The following is a 17,532-nucleotide window of genomic DNA, read 5'->3' as shown; positions in this document are numbered from 1 at the left end:
TCAGTCATTCAAATGTAATCTGTAAGCGGGATTGATGTATCAAAATTCAGGAAAAAGGTGCTCTTATTTATTCAGTAATGATATACTTTGGCTCACTTTTAAAACTTGTAAATAAAGCAAAAAACAAAACAGAATACAATTGGCAATAGATTAAATGAAACAGAATGCATAATTGTCATATGTAAATTTATTCACATCTGCTTCTACAATCTTTGTACAAAACTAAAAACATCCTGAGTAGACTTGTAATGTTTGGCAAAAACACAAATAAAAAAGGGAGTATTGTTAATAAAAATCACATACCAATATGTGTATCATGGTTTGACAACTGTAACTCTTAGTTAAGGAGGCAACTTTTACTACGAAACCCTTAGCACCCTGTTGGCAGGCCAGTCACATTGGTTCTCACTACAAGAAGTTACGATCCTAACAAATTATAGTATTCTACAGTAAAATGCATCAGTGATCTGCCTGTTACCAATGCTACCAAAACCATAAATGGCTTTACTAGATTTTAAATTGACTGGTAAATGTACTAAACTGAAATCAAAGAAATAATTGAATTGATGTTGATGGCTTATTGGTCTATAAAGAAGCCCATAAATCAACAAGGTCAGGATGAAAACAAGAAATATTACCTCTTTTCATAGTTGTACAATGACTTGCTTTAAGATAGCATAAGGGGAAAAACAGAAATAGTATAATTTTCATCAGGGCATCCTCTGCCAGTTGCTAAGCATGTAACTACGGCAATATATTTCACTTTTTGCGCTAATATTTGCTTAGAAGATTTTTTTACTATTAAGTGGGTCTCAGAATTATGTTTCTCTTAGTTTTGGAGATAGAGTCTGTTGAACTTGAAAAAATCAATTCCAGACAGGTCTGTTGTATAATGGCCGCCACACCCAAAAAAAGTGCACAAAAAGGTCTATGAGACAATATTTTAGATCGTGTAATTTGTGTCTTATTAGCAAGTAGAAAAGTGTTGCACGATGATATTTTCAATTTTCTTAAAGATCAAAAACTAGTTTCTGTAAAAATGCATATTCCCTTCAAATGTACAATTTTTGGATCAAACTTTGTAAGTATTTGATCAACATGTACTAGGACTGTCATCCTGAAAATGACAAGACAGAGCAATTTCAGTTAGAGCTATTGATAACATGAACAAGATGGTGTATAATGCCACAAATTTATAAAAGACCTTTCATTGTATGAAAATCGAAATAGTTGTCTTTAGTCTGTCACTTGGCTTGGTTAAGAAAATGTACATTAAAATTACACAATAAATATATCGCTCACAATATATTTTTACTATCAATATAAAAAACTCAGGATAATGTTACATAATCAGCAATTTAAAAAAAAAATGTAATTATTTCTTGTTCATCTTTCGCTAATAGCCCAGATACTCTGCACTCTTGCAACAATGGCTCAGCACTTTATGTAGTAGAATGAAACCATGGAAGGTTATTGTTGAATATTTCAAACAAAATGTTAGCAGTAATTTATGGACGGATGAAAAGGCATTCATTTCATCAGGCACTCTCATATTTGGCAAATGCTATGTACATGTATCATAAAATATGTAAAAAATAAACACCACTGCTTTTAGTCAGTTTTGGCACATCACGAGTCAAGTCCAAATATTTAATAATTAAATATTAAGACAAACAATGTCTGAACATGTAAGCTTTTGGCACAAAATTAAAATAATATATACAAATTTATTGTATTTACAAAGAAATAAAATGTCCAATTACGCCGATGGAAGAACAATTACATGACTACTTTGCGGCCTCTCATCAAAGCAGTCGCCTCTTATCCTGAAAAATATAAAAATAATACCATAATTAGGAAACGATAAAAAGCAGATAATACAAATGAAAAAACTGACACAGGTTAGAAGCAAGAATGTTTTTTAATTGTTTTCTCAGTCATCGGCTACATACAATAAGTGACTGGATTGGATTGGGAAAATTTATTATTAGGAATAATAAGCATTTTGAACAAGCAGCCTGTCAGATGAGATACCTCCGCTGTTACCAATGCACATTTCAATTAAAGAACTGAAGATATCATTAGAAAATGAAGAATATTTATAGTATCAAAGTAATCAGACTGTTTTCAACAAGAATTTGAAAATATAACTTTTTATCAAAAATATTCATAAAAATTAGATAAGTGAAGATATCATCACGAAATGAACAAATCTGAGAGAGGTCTACCTATGGTACCTACATATATAATATCAAAGCAATCAGACTTGTAGTTTTCAAGAAGAAGTCGAAAAAGTAAAAAGTTGATACGGATGAGGACGATGGACAATCACTCATATGATAAGATCCGCTCGACAAAGTCAACAGCGGCGCTAAAAAGTATTTAGATGCTAATGATATGGATTTAGTAATACTGTAGTATGGTTTCAATGCATACAAAATGACTATCTTCAAAACAAGCTCACAGTGTGCACGACAAAGAAAAAGTTTGTGGCCTGATATATTTGAACATTTACAGAAGAATATAAAATACCAGAAACAAAAGCCCTAGTGTGTATCACAGACAAATCCAAATGAGAAATGCATCATATCAAATTAAGATTTTCTCATCTTTAAATTCTGAGTGCTATTCAATGGCTTGTTGACACCCTAAGATGATGTAACTTATCTAATCTCATAAGAATCTATGCAAATCTATGCAAATTTACGGCAAGAGGTTTCTGACTGTTACATTTGGTATATGACATATAACACTTTACAAAATCCAAAGCCCTCATACAGGTGACAATATGCTTTGAAACTAACATAACCCAATAATGCAGATTCCATAACTGAACATGTATTACAATTACCTGTTTCAAATACTCTTGTATTATTTGTACTTAAACTGAATTTCAAGACTCAAATCCCGTCTTAGGTGTTACTTACCTGGGTGGAGGTGAAGGTAAAGGAATAATTCCATCGAAATCAATTTCTTCATTTGCATCTACGATTTGAGATTCTAGCAAAAACCAGAAGAGAACAGCAGCATTGTCAATGTCATATTGTATTGGTTTGAGGGTACTGCAACTCAAGGCCAAACTATTATAGCAATAATAAATCTTGCTCATAGCTGATAATAAAAGAATCCGTCAACAGAGGTGACAGTAAGTCATACATACCTCCAACCGAAAACATCGCTGTGGCTCTTCCAGGAGGTGGTGTGACTGTATATGCTGACATTATATCTCTCATTTGTTGCTGTGTTTTTCCTATAGCAGGCTGAAATAAAATCAAACATGCAGTATTTTATCTAAATCTATTGTTTGCATGTGAACACCTACTTTTAATGCTTTGCCTACAAATCATTTTCAGATCTACTAAATGAAAATATAACTCACCAATGGATGTCCAGGTGGTACTGGTTTTCTGGCTGTTCTCTTACTTCCACCACTAGGTGGCACTGTCGCAGGCATGTTCTGTGTTGGCATTATACCCATAGGGGTGTCAGCCTGAAAACACAATATACGCAGATGAGACTTAAGAAGAGAAAAATTTAATTTTAACCATCAGGACCATTAGCTGTAACTATTACGTTTTTGCAAGTTTGGTAACTCCAAACGTATTAATGGAACAATAATGTGAATATTACAAGATTACAAGGCGACAAAATGGCTGGACTATGTCCATCGTACAATGAAGGTAGTGTCTGAGACACCTAGAGTCAAGGACAACAACAAAGCGTACAACGTGTGATGCCTATGACCCCTGTCAGTGGTGATGAATGATTACTATTGTGACTCACTGAATATGTGACTGCCGCATGTCCTAATGTTGCTGCTTGTTTCTGTAATGTTTGGCGAATATAACTCTCATCTTTTATAGCATGTAAACTGTGAAAACAAAATACACAAAGTGACTATAGTAACTGATTTCATCTTACCAAATATTAGAGACTGGTAAGGGGGGAGGGGGTGCTGCAGCTTAGTGACTATAGTAACTGATTTCATCTTACCAAATATTAGAGACTGGTAAGGGGGGAGGGGGTGCTGCAGCTTAGTGACTATAGTAACTGATTTCATCTTACCAAATATTAGAGACTGGTAAGGGGGGTGGGGGTGCTGCAGCTTAGTGACTATAGTAACTGATTTCATCTTACCAAATATTAGAGACTGGTAAGGGGGAGAGGGTGCTGCAGCTTAGTGACTATAGTAACTGATTTCATCTTACCAAATATTAGAGACTGGTAAGGGGGAGGGGGTGCTGCAGCTTCGTGACTATAGTAACTGATTTCATCTTACCAAATATTAGAGACTGGTAAGGGGGAGGGGGTGCTGCAGCTTAGTGACTATAGTAACTATTAAATTTCATCTTACCAAATATTAGAGACTGGTAAGGGGGAGGGGGTGCTGCAGCTTAGTGACTATAGTAACTGATTTCATCTTACCAAATATTAGAGACTGGTAAGGGGGAGAGGGTGCTGCAGCTTAGTGACTATAGTAACTGATTTCATCATACCAAATATTAGAGACTGGTAAGGGTGAGGGGGTGCTGCAGCTTAGTGACTATAGTAACTGATTTCATCTTACCAAATATTAGAGACTGGTAAGGGGGAGAGGGTGCTGCAGCTTAGTATTAAGTACATGAGTTATTTTTAGTTTAAAACAAGCAGCCTCTCGGCTGAGATAGCTCCGCTGTTAGCAATGCACATTTCACTTAAAGAACAGAAGATATCATGAGAAAATGAACAATATGCATAGTATCAATGCAATGGGACTTGCTGTTTTCAACAAGAATTCAAAAATATAATTTTTAACCATAAATGATTGTGGTTTTTAACAAGAAGAAAATATCACTTTTTACCAAAAATGACAAAAATATTCATCAAAATTAGAGAATTGAAGATATCATCATGAAATGAACAAATTTGAGAGTGGTCCATATGTAGTATCTATATATGTAATATCAAAGCAATTGGACTTGTCGTTTTTAACAAGAAGTCGAAAATATCACTTTTTACCAAAAATGACAAAAATTTTTACCAAAATTAGAGAATTAAAGATATCATTACAAAATGAACAAATCTGAGAGAGGTCGACATGTAGTACCTATATATGTAAAATCAAAGCAATTGGACTTGCGGTTTTTAACAAGAAGTTGAAAATATCACTTTTTACCAAAAATGACAAAAATATTCACCAAAATTAGAAAATTAAAGTGATTATCATGAAATGAACAAATTTGAGAGTGGTCCACATGTAGTACCTATATATGTAATATCAAAGCAATTGGACTTGTGGTTTTTAACAAGAAGTCGAAAATATCACTTTTTACCAAAAATGACAAAAATATTCACCAAAATTAGAGAATTGAAGATATCATTACAAAATGAACAAATCTGAGAGAGATACACATGTAGTACCTATATATGTAATATCAAAGCAATTGGACTTGAGGTTTTTAACAAGAAGTCGAAAATATCACTTTTTACCAAAAATGACAAAAATATTCACCAAAATTAGAGAATTGAAGATATCATTACAAAATGAACAAATCTGAGAGAGATACACATGTAGTACCTATATATGTAATATCAAAGCGATTGGATTGGTTTTTAACAAGAAGTCGAAAATATCAATTTTTACCAAAAATTACAAAAATATTCACCAAAATTAGAGAATTGAGGATATGATCATGAAATGAACAAATCTGAGAGAGGTCTACCCAAGGTACATATATACCAAGTATCAAAGCATTCAGGCTTGTAGTTTTCAAGAAGAAGTCGAAAAAGTAAAACATTGACACAGACGACGAACACCAGACGACGAACGACGCCGGACAATCACTTATATGATAAGCTCCGCTCGACAAAGTCGACAGCGGAGCTAAAAATAATATTAATTTGTTGTGGCACTAAATGAACACATATGGTTTCTAATAACCTTTTCACGAACAGACTTTCTCGCTCAAATTTGTCTGCACTTTTTTTCTAGTATTCTTCAATATTTCTGGAAATGAACACTAATTTTGGAGCCAACAGACAAAATTTAAGTAAATTTTCAGTTTTTACTCAAAAAAATAGACTAAATTTGTTTTTAAGGAATATACAGACTATAAACAGGACTATTTTGTGAATTTGTGATGAAAAGAGAGAACTGGTGGTGTAAAGGTTAAAAGCACCTATGAAGAAAGTATTGTTGTTTCAACAAAAAGCAATTTTAAGCTGCTAGTGTATAGCATACACAGAGATCATGTAACTGGCATATTGGATTAAGAAATACAAAGACTGACTGAGATAATACCGGTAATAGTGAAAACAATTAATGTGCAAAAATGAATGAATGAATATTCATAAAATTCTTACCTGGACTGAAGTATGGCAAACTTCTTCTCCCAGGTTTTATTTGTTTTATCTAATTCTCTTCTTAATCTGGAAAAAAAAAATGACCCTTGAATATACTTTGAAGATGCGAGCATGCTCAGTAAATAATGAGATAAATTGTCAGAAGTACAGCCACTTACTTGGCAACTTCCTGCCTCAATTTCATGTCTGACTTTCTCAGTTGATGAAGTTCATTATCACTTGCTGTGTTCTTCAAAGCTTCTTCTCGTTGCTGCAGAAAAGAATGAAACACAGTAATTTCAGGTATCTAAATAATAACAACCCATTTTGTTTTTAAGCAATATTTTATTAACTGCAGCCATAAAGATCAATATTGCCCACTCACAAGATAAAAATTATTGTCTCTTATCGATGCTAGAGACCACTGTTATGTGCTCTTTACCGTTCTTGACTGATTTAGCACCTAGGGTGACTGCTCCAAAAATCAAAGTGGTTGGGTCATGCAACCCCCTTGAAAAATCATGCATTTTTACCAAATTAGAAAAATATTTGGTAAAATTAGGGAAATGAAAATATCTAAATGTTCAAATCTATTAGAAATCCACCCAAGATATATATATATATATCAAGTATACAAACCAATCGAAGTAAAGGTTTACAAGAAGTCATCGAAAATAACATTTTTTACCAAAAATTACCAAAATACTCATTAAAAATACAGAATAGAAAATATTATCACAAAATGATCAAAAATACATTTGAAAACAAGCAGCCTGTCGGCTGAGATAGCTCCGCTGTTAGCAATGCACATTTCAATTAAAGAACAGAAGACATCATTAGAAAATGAACAATATGTATAGTATCGGACTTGCAGTTTTTAACAAGAAGTCGAAAATATCACTTTCTACCAAAAATGACAAAAATATTCACCAAAATTAGAGAATTGAAGATATCATCACGAAATGAACAAATCTGAGAAAGGTCCACATGTAGTATCTATATATGTAATATCAAAGCAAATGAACTTTTGGTTTTTAACAAGAAGTCGAAAATATCACTTTCTACCAAAAATGACAAAAATATTCACCAAAATTAGAGAATTGAAGATATCATCACAAAATGAACAAATCTGAGAGAGGTCCACATGTAGTACCTATATATATAATATCAAAGCAATCGGACTTACAGTTTTTAACAAGAAGTCGAAAATATCACTTTTTACCAAAAATGACAAAAATACTCACCAAAATTAGAGAATTGAAGATATCATCACGAAATGAACAAATCTGAGAAAGGTCCACATGTAGTACCTATATATATAATATCAAAGCAATCGGACTTACAGTTTTTAACAAGAAGTCGAAAATATCACTTTTTACCAAAAATGACAAAAAAATTCACCAAAATTAGAGAATTAAAGATATCATTAAAAAATGAACAAATCTGAGAGAGGTCCACATGTAGTACCTATATATGTAATATCAAAGCAATTGCACTTGCGGTTTTTAACAAGAAGTCGAAAATATCACTTTTTACCAAAAATGACAAAAATATTCACCAAAATTAGAGAATTGAAGATATCAACATGAAATGAACAAACCTAAGAGAGGTCTACCCAAGGTACATATACACCAAGTATCAAAGCATTCAGGCTTGTAGTTTTCAAGAAGAAGTCGAAAAAGTAAAACATTGACACGGACGACGACGACGGACGCCGACGGACAATCACTCATATGATAAGCTCTGCTCGACAAAGTCGACAGCGGAGCTAAAAAGTTGACGCAGGACACAAGACGACAACAAACAATCATCTATACCGACAACCCTGCATGTCATTTTCAATGACAACAGAGCTAAAAATGAAAAACTTTGCACCAACAATTTGGTGATAAAAAAGATTAAATACAGCAAGACACATTATGTATTGTAATCCACTTTGCCTCTACTAAAATGAAGATTCTACCTTAGCCATGAGAGACTCAGCAGCTTTTTTCTGTTCTATCAGAAGTTTGTTTTTCTCTTCTTCTCGTTTTTGTAATTCTTCTGCTTGATTTTTGGCTAAGTTAAGAACCTGCAAAATCAACAATGGATATTACAATGTAAATAAATTTTAATTAGCAAATGATTGCAGTGGTTGAATTTTTGTACAATTTACAAATAAAATACTGAACTTACATCATCTTTGGCTTTTGAAAGTTTGTCGTGCATTTCTCGTTCCAGCTCCAATCGTTGCTTTTCTAACTGTGAACAAAAATTCACACACAAAAAATGGTACTATCAGCAGGAGAAAATAGCAAGTGAAACTAATTGCATGTCCTCAATCTCTATGTTCAAGCCATCTGAAGGCAAGAAGAAGGCAAATATAGCAAAATTTGAAAAAGAAATCTTAGGTATTGGCAATAAATAAACAAATCTGAATGATATTATCCCAAGGCATGAATACCAATAATAAAGACAATCTGAATGACAGTTTTGGAGAAGTAGTGTCTTTTACAATCAAAGAAAGCTTAGAAAGAACTCCCATGTGCTGCAGTATTGGAGACATGAAATACAACTAAGGAATACTCTATTTATTACTATATTAGAAGCACATCCTCATTACACATAAAGCATTGCGTTTTTTTTAATGCAAAATCATTGAAATATGTACTTGTTTATAAATTATAAATATTTAACGAAATAATGACCAAAAATGAAGTAATCAGTACTGTGGATTATCTAAAAGCACCCATGTACCTAGTGCCATTAAAATTTGATCAGCGGTACACAAGATATTTATGGAGCACCTATAAAATGGTTAATTTAGGCAAACTACCGGCAGGTGATTAGTAAGCACAAATTTTAACCCTAAACTAAACATGTATATGTACCAAGTTTCATTGAATCTGCTGAGTGATTGAGATGCTGGTGGAAAAGTTAAATAATTTATATGCAAATTCAGTCATTAATATACATGGATTTCAACCAAAAACTAATCAGGTTTGCGATTTATCCAAGAGCATATATGTACCATGTTTCATTCAAATCTGTTGAATGGTAAATGAAAATGCTTAAAATAGGCTTATTATTATGTAAATTAGGTCATTAATATGCATGAACTTCATCCAAAAACTAATAATAACTTTGTATTATTGAAATTAATATGCGAAGCTTAGGTTTAGTAATGAGGGAAGGTATGGTACAATTATATTAATATTAATATAAATTGAACCATATCTTCCCCTTTTACCAAACCTAAGCTTCGCAAACTTGACTTAAATTCGATTAAATATTAATATAAATTATAAAAATTGTGAGGGTCGTCACAATGTAGGTCCTGTCATCACAACGTTGTTACCACACATGTGCACACGCACACACACACACACACACATACAGATGCACTAACCGCAAAGACACCCTTTGTGTGCTTCGCACACAGGAGTCAAGTAGATGACTGACGAACTGTAAGTGTCATGTTGTTAACTGAGAAGCTAAAACAAACTCTTGACGCACCTGTCTCCTTATGGCAGCTTTATCCTGTTCTGCTGATGCAGACAACTCTTGTTTTTCAGCCATAAGCTAAAAAGATAGGAGAAAATTATTAAATGCTGCTTATAATATGGTGGGAAGTATCAATGCTGCAGTATCTGTACACTGCTGGGGCTATGTGATACAAAACCAGCTGAAATTACCTGCCAGCATGCCTGGGACAGGTAAATCTATTGATAGTATACTTTAATTCAAATAATAAAATCCTCATATCGTGGCAAAAAACAACAACAACCTAGCGTAACTTTTACCACAAAGAAAAACAAATGAATGGATGTATACAAACTGACAATGCAACATCTTATCTTTTGCATGGCAAAAGTGAGTATAAAAATAATATATTATTTAAGCATTTTATATGGAAAACAATTACATAAAGAATAATACTCAATACTCCACATCGAATAATACAACTTGAATTGTATGAAAGTTCCTAAAATATAATAGTACGGCAACATATCTAAGCAAAATTTGGCAAGAAACACACTAGCCAATGTGTTTCTCAACTAATACTACATATACTGTATTAATCACAATGTATCTTAAAGAATAATGTAGCATGAATTGTAAAAATGTTCCCAAATAATAGTGCAGTAATATGTTTAAGCAAAATAAAATACGAACCAGATTTGAAAAAGGTGGGGGGAAAAACTGCGCTTGTCACTTTTTTTATTTATACTCACAAGCATAGGGATTACTACACTTATCTAAATGTTTATTTCAGTCAAATTTTACTCCATATCTTGAATATTGCCCTTGCTAAATACAGCAGAACTGAACTTGGTTGACATTTCATGAAAATTGATTAAGATTCCCAAATTTGAAGATGATCAGAGAAAAATTGTTTGTGTTATTGTAACAAAAAAAACAACGTTTTACGGCATTATCAGCAACAACAACAACAATAAGCACAGACATTTCCCCCCCATGTACATTGCCTTTTAATCTATGATGATACGAACAAGGTAAAAAGCTCAAAATGTTTTGCACAAGGGGTACATGCTCTTCAATAGCTGATACTATTTAGTAATTGTCTGATTTAACTTTTTGATATTCTATGAATATTTCTTCCACTTCTCAGTTGTATTTATCAGATGTTAGGTAGTTTTATAGCTATAGATTCTTATAATGACAAATTTGAAAATATAGACATTAGTAAAGTAAAACAAATCCAAAGGCAATCAAATGAGAATGATTATAATCTTCTTCAACATCAATTTATGATCTAAGTGCTAAAAAACAGCATTCATATAATAAAGACAAAATTCTTACCATATGTAAACAAATGTCAACAGACTCAGACGAAACTAGTGTACACAACTGAATCCGATTCCAAATTAGTTGTAATTTTATCAAACATGAATCTATTTTTATTGGTACTTGACTTTGATGTAGGAGTTGAAAAAAAATACCTTTGAATGCAGGGCTGGTAACAATTTGGCAGGACAGGTATAACTTTAAAATTAACCATCATACATACACAATTTTGCAGAAATTTCAAAAACTGGCGAAACCCTTTTGACTATGTACTGTAGATAACAGTGACCTAGTACACTGTGCTAGGTATAGTAGTAAGTATGGTTTAAATGGAAGCGGTCGTTGTGCCACGCCCCTGTTGAATATGGGACATACACAACACATGTAAAATACATTGTTTGTTCACATGAAATTCAAACACATGCTGCACCAAGACCAATGCCATTTTAATCCAAGTACTTTACCTGGTTGATAGTAACTCGTTCTTTTTCTAATTCTTGATGCAGCTGACTTATTTCATTATCTGAAACAAAAATAGCATGACATAATAATCAGCATCTTTATAAAAATGACAAATGCAAGGATCAAGTTTTTTTTTTGCTTGTTCTGTTACTGACTATGCTGGCATTGTTGAAATGTGAGTCTCTGAACAAAATGCTATGTATGTATATTTATCATAGATGCAATCCAGTGTAGAGTAAAATTTGTCTAACCGCAAACCCTGAGTAGAGTAAAACCTGTTCTTTGAGCACCATAGCCAACTGAAATAAAACCCACATTTTTTTCATATTTTTTTTCAAAAGTTTCGTTCAAGACTTGTAGTCAATGTGGTACAAAATTATCCAACTACGGGTAACTAAAAATACATAAAAATAGGCAATATGTAGGACCATAATTTAGCCTCCCCAAAATTGTTCAGCTAATCCCTGCCTATAGTGAAATCTGAACCCTATGAAAACTGGAAACCTGCATAAGTAGAACACTTCTTTCAGCACCTTCTTTATATAAAAGACTACCAACTATGACATTTGTAAACAAATAAAATTACTCACTTAACTGCTCTGTAATTTCCTCTTTAGTATCAAGTGCATCTTCCAAATGGCCGATCTTACTGTACATCTTGTCTAATTCTGTTTTCAACTCTTGTACTTCAGGAAGAGAGCTAGCTGACCTCGATGACACTGAATCATCCTACAATAAAGAAGAAATGCACCAATCATGTTAGAAATAGACAACAGACATTGGATCAGGGAAGGAGAGGGCAGTATTTATTTCTAGTAGAGATGAAATTATTTTGCAAATATTAAAAACAAAACAAAAAAAACAATGAAACTTTGAATAAATTTATTTTGAACCATAAAGACAGTTTTTAATATTGCTTTTAGTTTTTGATCAAAAGGTTTTACAAAATCTTATCACTATTTTATGTCAAGAGAAGCAGTCTATACAAAATAATTTTGTAGCATGGTGTCAAAAGATGACAATGGTGCTCAAAAGATGTAAATAACACAATTTTTCAACATTTCTGCAAATATTAACAGCAGTACTGGTAATGTCACTATACCTGTAGATTTAATCCACCATTTATGATTTACATAATATAGCTCAGATTTTACTAGAAAACTTAAAATTGTGACACAAAACGACTATTGGTAGTCAGAATTTATTAGCAAAAATAAAATAATATTGCCTAGATGTGATGATGTCATTGGAGAGTGTTAACAGACTGTAATTTCTGTATTAGAAGCCAAGCCTCTATTAAACTCATAGTTGCTGTCGACATAGGAAGTAAAGTAAGCAAATAACACCGAATAAACGGCAAGGTAAAGACTATGTCTAATGTTGGCGTGAAGCTAGGCGATTAGGTGCCGTACGCGAGCGCCGGTTCGAGTCACGCACGCAGTACGTATTTACTATAATTAGACATAGTCTTTACCTTGCCGTTTATTCGGTGTTATAAGCCTCTATTAAAATGGTTAAATGCAACAGAGGGGATTAAGATTAGAGCATCTACATACACATTTTTTGGTTCTCAATTGTTCAAAAAGAATGGGTGCAACTTCTATTAGGGCTCATACCACTAATTGAATTTCCATAGACGACAATGTTAACGTATGACGAGATTGCTATATGAAAATGATTAAGAAAGTTGAAAACATGGCTCAAAAGTGGGAAATCAACATGCCAGTAATCAACCATATGAAAAAAGTGAACATGTTGGCCAGCTCAAACTCTTATTTGGATTGCACCTAGAGAAATCACTGGAAAAACACCAAGATTAGAACATCCAAATACACACAGAATAAACCCACAGGTACACAGCCGCTAAGTTGAAAACAAAAGACCACATATTGGTCTCACCTTTGACCCAGGTGATTACGCCCTCAAACAGGGAGCACTCGAGAAAAAAAATATTTAAAAAATTTCATTGGTACTTGCATTTAAATTGATTAGTGGCATGAGACCATTAGGAATGAAGCTTCTAATACAGATTTCATGGTAATTATTAAAGATACATACTGCATTCAGAATTGCTATTGTTCATGACTTGACAATATAATGGCTGTAAAACACTGTGACACCCTGCTATAAGAACCAATGGACTATTAACAATTTCATTGATAACTTGAGAAAATAAAAATCATTTCTAGCCAATATCTTACTTGTTGTTGTTGTTGTTGTCCGGTGTATTGCTGTAGTTGCATTTTCAGCATGTGAATTACTGAATCTTGTTGCTGTATTTGCATTTGCAAATCTTTGATTTCTTCCGCAGCTTCATTCTTTTTACTCTTTTCTTTCTTCTGTTCTTCTTTCATCTTTAAGCCATAATGTCGCTGTCAAGAAATTTTGCAAACAAAGTCAGCAAACACGTCATTGTAGATAAGTAAGTAACTTTGTCACTCAGTCGGTGAGATTTATCTCAAGGTAATATAAATTATATATTTAATCAAAATCAATACATTCAGAATACGTTTAACAATTTGTTGTACATATGTTGGTAATAGCATGTCTGAAAAATGTGGACACATGGTCAGCTGGAACGAAAATTTGTATCTATTAATAGAGAATTGTATTGTACCATGAAACAAACAAATCTGAATAAGCTTTACCATGATACATGATATTACATAACAATTAAGATTTTAACTCAGCTTCTATAGACCATAATAATATGTTGAACTAATTGCTAAGTTTACATAACAGCATTTGATCGGAGCTGAACTTGTACTCCTCTCACCAATTAACAGGAGATCTGGTGCATTTATTAGGGTTTTATGACATAACTTTGGCAGAATAAGAGAATAAGTCAGACCGTGTTTGTTTATAGCCGAGCCCTTGACTGCTCTTTGTTTAGATGATTGGCTCAAACTAAATCTGTTTACACGGTCATTTCGGTTGGCTTAAGCTGTTGGGCATCAACTAAAATGCTTACATGTAAAAGGAGTAAAAATTTTACCTTCCAGTCATTGTTGACCTTGACGAGTGCATCAGCTAACTGTTGTCTAAAACTTCTTCTAACGACCCCAACTCGTTCGTCATGCATCCTTTCAACATCATCTATCCTCTCATTAACTCTACAGTATAAATCTAATGCTTTCTCTTGTAATTTATTCTCATATTCAGCTTGCATAACTTGTTTGGCTAGAGATAGTTCTCTCTTTAATGTTTTGGCATCCTGAAGATGAAAAACAATGACATTTACATTGTACTAGTGTGTAACATATGAACACATATAGGTAGTGAGAAAATATTTACATATAGCAAACAGTATTTGCCATAACTAAATTTTGGTTTCCCAATTCTTAGTGTTAACTTTGAAAATGTAATAATGACCACATATATGTTTGATCAACTGCCTGTTGATGAAAGAATTGTATTATGATTTACTGCAAACCATACAGTATTTGTAAGAAAATAAGAAAACACCAGTATGCGTGAGTTTTATTTAAAGTAGAAAAATAACCAGTTGAGATGCAGATAAGAGAATTAAATTGTTTCATCGAATGAATACTCAACTGAATGCAGCAACTAACTTTTCAGTTCAAGATAAATCTTAGTGCAGTATATTTATCAACATACAGTATAAAGCAATAAGACTAAATATTGACATATTCTCATCTATATTCAAATGCATCCACTGTAGCCTGATTGATTTATTTACTTTTATGATTTGTATCATACCAGTATTTTGCAAATGAACCAAACTGTCACCAAGAAACACATGTAATTCGCAACAGCTAATTAAGATGATAGGAGGAATTTTTAGATTTAAAACATTTATGAACATTTCGCAATAACGATTTCTAGACATCTCGACCCAAGACACTTTGACCCAAATTGGACATCTCGACCCTGACACCCTCCTGGCATCTCGACCAACTGCATCAACCCGACCCTATCTCAATGTGGCAACGCAAACCTCTATCTAGTTCAACGTTGATAGTGTCGCCCTTGATAACTTAATATTCTCGCGATCTTATACATTGTGCTGTATTTGAACGATCAACATCTATTGATTCGAAACATTGAACCCAGAGATCAAACCGATCCTTAAAACGCAATCCAGTGCAACGGATCAATCCAAAAATGATGTCATTTTCAGGGGTCGCGTGCTGTGAAATGAACAGCGAAAGCAGCAAAAAATAATAAATCAGTGAAACAAACACTGTGGTCTGAGTGAACTAGGAAAAGTATGACGCTATTATTGGGTTGAGGTGGTGAGTCGTATGAAATAGGTGGGTCGAGATGTCTATGGGTACTGGGTCGAGTTGTCCAGCATACAGCAATCACACAGGTTTTATTTGTAACTTTAATAATATATTCCAAAGGTCACTTTTTGTCACTTTCTCACATTTAAAAATATGCAGCCATAGATGACAAAAAACATACAATACAACAATTGATAACTTACAGATCTGAGTTTAATTAAAATATCTGTCATTTCCTTCAAGTCAACAATTTCCGAGTGTGTAGTTTGCGTAGCCCGGTCTTGACTGAAAAATCCCACTTTTTGTTGATCTGCAATGGAGGGCCTGAAAAGTGAGACAAAATATCACCATGAATTAAATAAATGTTTAGCAATATGCAGCTTTTACTGACTGCCAACAAGACGTGATGGGTAAAACGGTGGATTAATTACGGGTGGGGGTGTGGGGGAGTTCTTATGATGTGCTAATATTTGGGTTTACTGTGATAATGATTATATGTGAGTAAACGTTCATCAGGCTATTGGAACACATGCACTTCGCCCAACTCTTAACATTATTGAGGAAACCACAGATCCCCGGCGCAAAGTGACGATGAGGAAACATGCATGCTATAATATTTTGATTGGCGAGTGTAGTTAAACGATCAATGTAAACAACTACTTTCAGTGTTATTTTGAAAGGTATTCCATTAAATTCTAAGTATTTTCGCTAGCTAGATAAGTTACTAGTTATATCTAGAATTCACCTGTAGTAATCATCTTCACTTGAGGTTTCTATCCTGGCCAGTATCGAATCTTCAAGAGCCAGCGCCGCTAGCTCTTGGAAAGTCAGGACATCCGCCATATTGGTTTGTTGCTAACCAGAGGTTTTACCCACAATTCTTTGCGAGAGTTATTTGCTTGTAAAACATGTCGCTTAGAGCTAACTAGTATATCTGTTTTCATACACATTAAAGACATTGTGTAATTGAAAAATTGGTATTTAGATATTTTTGTTTCTTTGAAAGAGTGGGCGCAATAAATATGAACAGCAATTTTGAAGTCCAGCAAATTACGTGAGTGAGGTTAGCAACAGATTCAGTCAGATTCAGATTCTGATTCCAGCAACAGATTGTATTACAAGTATTAGTAATAATCATAGTAAAGTACATGTACTAGTTTACTGTGCTACTGTAGTAAAGTCAATAAACTCTGATTTTAATTAAGATCTATGCAATGAATGTTTTTTTTTCAAATATGTAGTTCATTAGTTATTTTTAAAATACTTTATCGCAATATCAAACATTTTTTTTAATTTTAGTTTTGTTATTTATTTACTGGCATGAAATTCACACATACATGATTTAAACAATCAATTTCTTACGTTAATTTAAGTGTAAGAATAAAAATCCTAACTTTATTTCAAAATTATTGCTGTATTTTAATACTGTTGACTGTGTGTGCTCTCTGTTGCTGGAATCTCAACTTGAATATGTGGCAAATCTGTTGCTAACACAATGCTCTCATTTACATAAGGGCAACTTAGGTCTTGTATAAAAGTGACTCATCATGATAATAAGTTGGCAGCCTTTGCTTATGTGACAGTCGTTTTCTGGTCTTAAAGGGAATAAAACGTCATTAGTTTATTTTTTTCTCTTTTTATGTTATACGGTTATCTTTGTATAGCGATTACATTTTGAGTGGAGAACAGAGATAAATACAAAACAAATGTTCGC

The 17,532-nt window shown here is 33.2% G+C and overlaps 1 protein-coding gene across 1 annotated transcript; it reads right to left on the bottom strand.

Annotated features, from left to right (window-relative positions):
• Positions 1–172: 172 nt before the first annotated feature.
• LOC100374658 (uncharacterized) lies at positions 173–16,688 on the bottom strand. Its single transcript, XM_085501380.1, has 16 exons — positions 16,564–16,688; positions 16,022–16,142; positions 14,567–14,785; positions 13,773–13,943; positions 12,162–12,300; positions 11,574–11,632; positions 9,817–9,882; positions 8,497–8,562; positions 8,285–8,392; positions 6,501–6,592; positions 6,343–6,408; positions 3,784–3,871; positions 3,380–3,490; positions 3,161–3,260; positions 2,928–3,000; positions 173–1,826 (listed from the first exon to the last, which is right to left on the bottom strand). Exons 1-16 carry the CDS (start codon positions 16,659–16,661, stop codon positions 1,760–1,762), a joined length of 1,644 nt encoding a protein of 547 aa, XP_085357506.1. The 5' UTR covers positions 16,662–16,688; the 3' UTR covers positions 173–1,759.
• Positions 16,689–17,532: the final 844 nt, after the last annotated feature.

Source organism: Saccoglossus kowalevskii, chromosome 7, assembly GCF_978046115.1.
Source record: "Saccoglossus kowalevskii chromosome 7, keSacKowa6.1, whole genome shotgun sequence".
Taxonomy (NCBI): domain Eukaryota; kingdom Metazoa; phylum Hemichordata; class Enteropneusta; family Harrimaniidae; genus Saccoglossus; species Saccoglossus kowalevskii.
Note: the sequence above shows the minus strand (reverse complement) of the source record. Positions and strands in the feature narration are given on the sequence as shown.